The sequence below is a fragment of the Lupinus angustifolius genome, chromosome LG08 (genome assembly GCF_001865875.1).
Source record: "Lupinus angustifolius cultivar Tanjil chromosome LG08, LupAngTanjil_v1.0, whole genome shotgun sequence".
Taxonomy (NCBI): domain Eukaryota; kingdom Viridiplantae; phylum Streptophyta; class Magnoliopsida; order Fabales; family Fabaceae; genus Lupinus; species Lupinus angustifolius.
In genome coordinates, this window is record NC_032016.1 from 20,572,799 (window position 1) to 20,576,394 (window position 3,596).

Consider the following 3,596-nt stretch of genomic DNA (forward strand, 5'->3'; position numbering starts at 1 on the left):
ATCCAATGGCGCGATCGGAATTCGATTCCGAGTTACGAAACTCAAAAAAACGCTTTTTGAGCCGTACCGGGCGGATTCGGCCCCGACAGTGGTCCAGAACCGACTGTCTCCAAAAATTACCAAAATTTACCACAAAATCGGAAATAAAATTTCAAGAATAAAACTCAACTAGAGTTTCGTCTAATTCTTGACCGAAAATTCCCAGAAATTCATTTTCGAATATACAATTAATGAAAATATTAGTAAAATCTTATAATTCAAACTCGTAAAATTCGCGGTGTTACATCCAGAACACTCACAAACAGGTTTGGACACTAATACTAGTGTTGGGCCTAAACAGAACAACCAAGCCCATTCTAATAGATCTGAATATGTAATGCTTATGAGAGGAAATGGGGTTCACGAAGGAGATAATCTTTCTGTGAACAAGAGAGGAACGAGGTTTAAGAAATTAACCAAAGAAGAAGAAAATGAGAAGAGAAGCCAAATCTTTGTTTCCGGTGTGATGAGAGGTACCTTCCGGGCCATGTATGTCGCAACAACAGCTCAATGTCATTTTGTTGGGTCAAGAAGAAGAGAAACCGGAAGGAGGTGAGGAACCAAAAGAAACAACACCATAGGAGGTCAACTTGCAATTGAATGTGAGTAGTATTGTAGGAATGACATCAAAGAACTCCCTCAAATTACGGGGCACTGTGAAGGACTGAAAAGTCATAGTCATGGTGGATTCCGGAGCTTCCCACAACTTCTTAGCACCCGGGATAGTGGAGGAACTGATGATCCCTACCGAAAACATGCAAGGGTACTTCGTGGAGGTGGGAAATGGGCAACGTCTCGGAAGTCAAGGGGTTTGTAGGGGTGTGGAATTACAACTTCCTACCTTGAAGGTTGTTCAAGAGTTTTATCTATTTGAATTGGTTGGTGTTGATGTCATTTTAGGCTTCGAATGGTTGAAAAGTTTGGGCAAATTTAGTGCTGACTTGGGGCCGTATTTGCTGGAAATTCAAGAGAATGGGAAAACAATTAAAGTGAAGGGTGACCCAACTCTGTCCAGAATCGTGGCATCCATGAAAGCAGTGATGAAGGAGATGCATAATGAAGCGGAAGCCTGTTATGTTGAGTTCGGCATGATGAGTGTTGTATGTTCTCCGACACTCAACATTTCCAATAGCATCCAGCCGATTATTGAAGAATTTGGGGATATTTTTCAGGAGCATAAGGGGCTGCCACCAACTAGAACATATGACCACGCTATTGTTTTGAAAGAAGGATAAAAAATTCCACATATTCGACCATATCGGCATCCACATAGTTACAAGGAAGAGATTGAGAAATTTGTGAAAGAAATGTTGGCAGCCGGGATGATTAGACCAAGTGTGAGTCCTTTTTCGATTCCATTGATCCTAGTGAAGAAAAAAGATGGAGGTTGGAGGTTCTGTGTTGATTATAGGGCCCTCAACAAGGTCACCGTAGCCAACAAATTTCCAATTCTGGTAATCGAAGAGTTGTTAGACGAGTTGGGAGGAGCCACACTTTTCTCCAAGCTGGATTTGAAGACTGGATACTATCAGATTCGAATGAAGGAGGATGACATACCAAAAACAACATTTCACACTCATGAAGGGCACTATGAGTATGTGGTAATGCCATTTGGGCTTACTAATGCTTTGTCTACCTTTCAAGCATTGATGAATGATGTGTTTAAGCCGTACTTGCGGAAGTTTGTTTCAGTATTTTATGACGATATCCTCGTTTACAGCTAAGATATGGGGTCACATTGTGAGCATTTACGGGTGGTTTTCCATATTCTCAAGGATCATGTGCTTTGTGTTAATTTCAAGAAGTGTTGTTTTTGGGTCGAACAGTTGGACTATTTGGGGCATCTTATCTCTGGGAACGAGATCCAAGCTAATCCAGACAAAATTTCAGCAATGTCACAATGGCCTTCTCCCAAGGACATTCACGGAGTAAGGGGATTCTTGGGTCTTACGGGTTACTACAGGCGATTCGTAAAGAATTATGGAGTGATTGCTCGGCCTTTGACTCAACTTCTAAGGAAGAACAAGTTTCAATGGTCCCAAGAAGCCCAGATGGCGTTCGAGGAGTTGAAAATGAATATGGTAAGCTTGCCTACTCTAACTTTACCTAATTTCAATATCCCCTTTGAGATTGAATCAGACGCTTCTGGGTTCGGAATCGGAGCTGTCCTTATGCAGCAAGGACAACCTCTAGCTTTTTGTTAGCCAAGCCCTGTCGGAAAGAGCAAGATTAAAATCGGTCTACGAACGTGAATTGATGGCAATTGTGTTTGTAGTTCAAAAATGGCGACAATACTTGTTAGGTCACCATTTCATTATTCGCACCGACCAAAAATTTTTGAAGTTCTTATTGGATCAAAGAGTATTGGCAGGGGATCAACTAAAATGGGTAACCAAGCTGTTGGGTTACGACTTTGAAATTCAATATAAGTCGGGATCAGAAAATAGGGTGGCTGATGCCTTATCATGAGTAATGGAATGCAAGTCAATTTCAATGGTTACCAATATGGACTTGATGGAGTTGGCCGACGAAATTCTGCAAGATCCACAGTTGAAGCAGATTATGCACGAGGTTGTCTTGGACCCAAAATCGCATCTGATGTATTCGGTGGCAAAAGGTTGTTTATGGTACAAGGGGCGCTTGATGTTGCCCAGCAAATCACTTCGCATTCCCCTCTTGCTGGCAGAATTTCATGCATCACCGTGGGGTGGACATTCCGGGGTGACATGGACGTATAAGCGGTTAGCTATGGTCTTTCATTGGACGGGTATACGCCGGGACATAGAGCGGTTTGTGGCAGAATGTAACATATGTCAACGCAACAAATACCAAGTGTTACAGCCAGCAAGACTCATCCAACCTCTTCCAATTCCTAACCATGTTTGGGAGGATGTGTCGATGGATTTCATTGGTGGGTTGCCAAAGGCTAGTGGGGCAGATACAATTTTGGTGATCGTGGATCGTCTCAGTAAGTATGCTCATTTCATTCCATTACATCACCCGTATACCTCTAAGGAAGTGGCTCAAGCATTTGTCAAAGAGATTATTATATTGCATGGTTTTCCCATCTCGATTGTGTCTGATCGTGATCGTGTCTTCATGAGTATGTTCTAGAAAGAGTTATTTCGTTTGGCTGGTACTTAACTGCATTTCAGTTCGGCATATCACCCACAAACCGATGGTCAGACGGAAGTCATTAATAGAACACTGGAAACTTATTTACGTTGTTTTGTGAATGCGCATCCTAAACAATGGGTGAAATGGTTGGCTTGAACTGAGTTGTGGTTTAATTGCTCTTATAATGTTTCCACTCGGATGTCTCCTTTTAAGGGCTTTGTGTGGTAGAGATCCACCTTCTATTATTCCTTTTCGCAGTGAGAGCACTGTTGTGGCTGCTGTGGACAGCCTACTCCAGGAACGTGATAAAATCTTGGAGGAACTCAAGGCGAATTTAGCTAAGGCTCAACACCATATGCGTATCCAAGTCGATAGGAAAAGAAGAGAAGTAGAGTTTCAAGTGGGGGATTTGGTGTTTCTAAAGGCTCAACCTTATAAAC

At 42.2% G+C, this 3,596-nt stretch overlaps 2 protein-coding genes across 2 annotated transcripts; both read left to right on the plus strand.

Moving 5' to 3' along the window:
- On the plus strand, positions 1,286-2,076 carry LOC109354193 (RNA-directed DNA polymerase homolog). Its single transcript, XM_019596530.1, has one exon. It carries the CDS (start codon positions 1,347-1,349, stop codon positions 1,761-1,763), a length of 417 nt encoding a protein of 138 aa, XP_019452075.1. The 5' UTR covers positions 1,286-1,346; the 3' UTR covers positions 1,764-2,076.
- Positions 1,767-2,243, plus strand: LOC109353990 (uncharacterized mitochondrial protein AtMg00860-like). Its single transcript, XM_019596346.1, has one exon. The coding sequence runs from the start codon at positions 1,767-1,769 to the stop codon at positions 2,241-2,243; it is 477 nt and encodes a 158-aa protein (XP_019451891.1).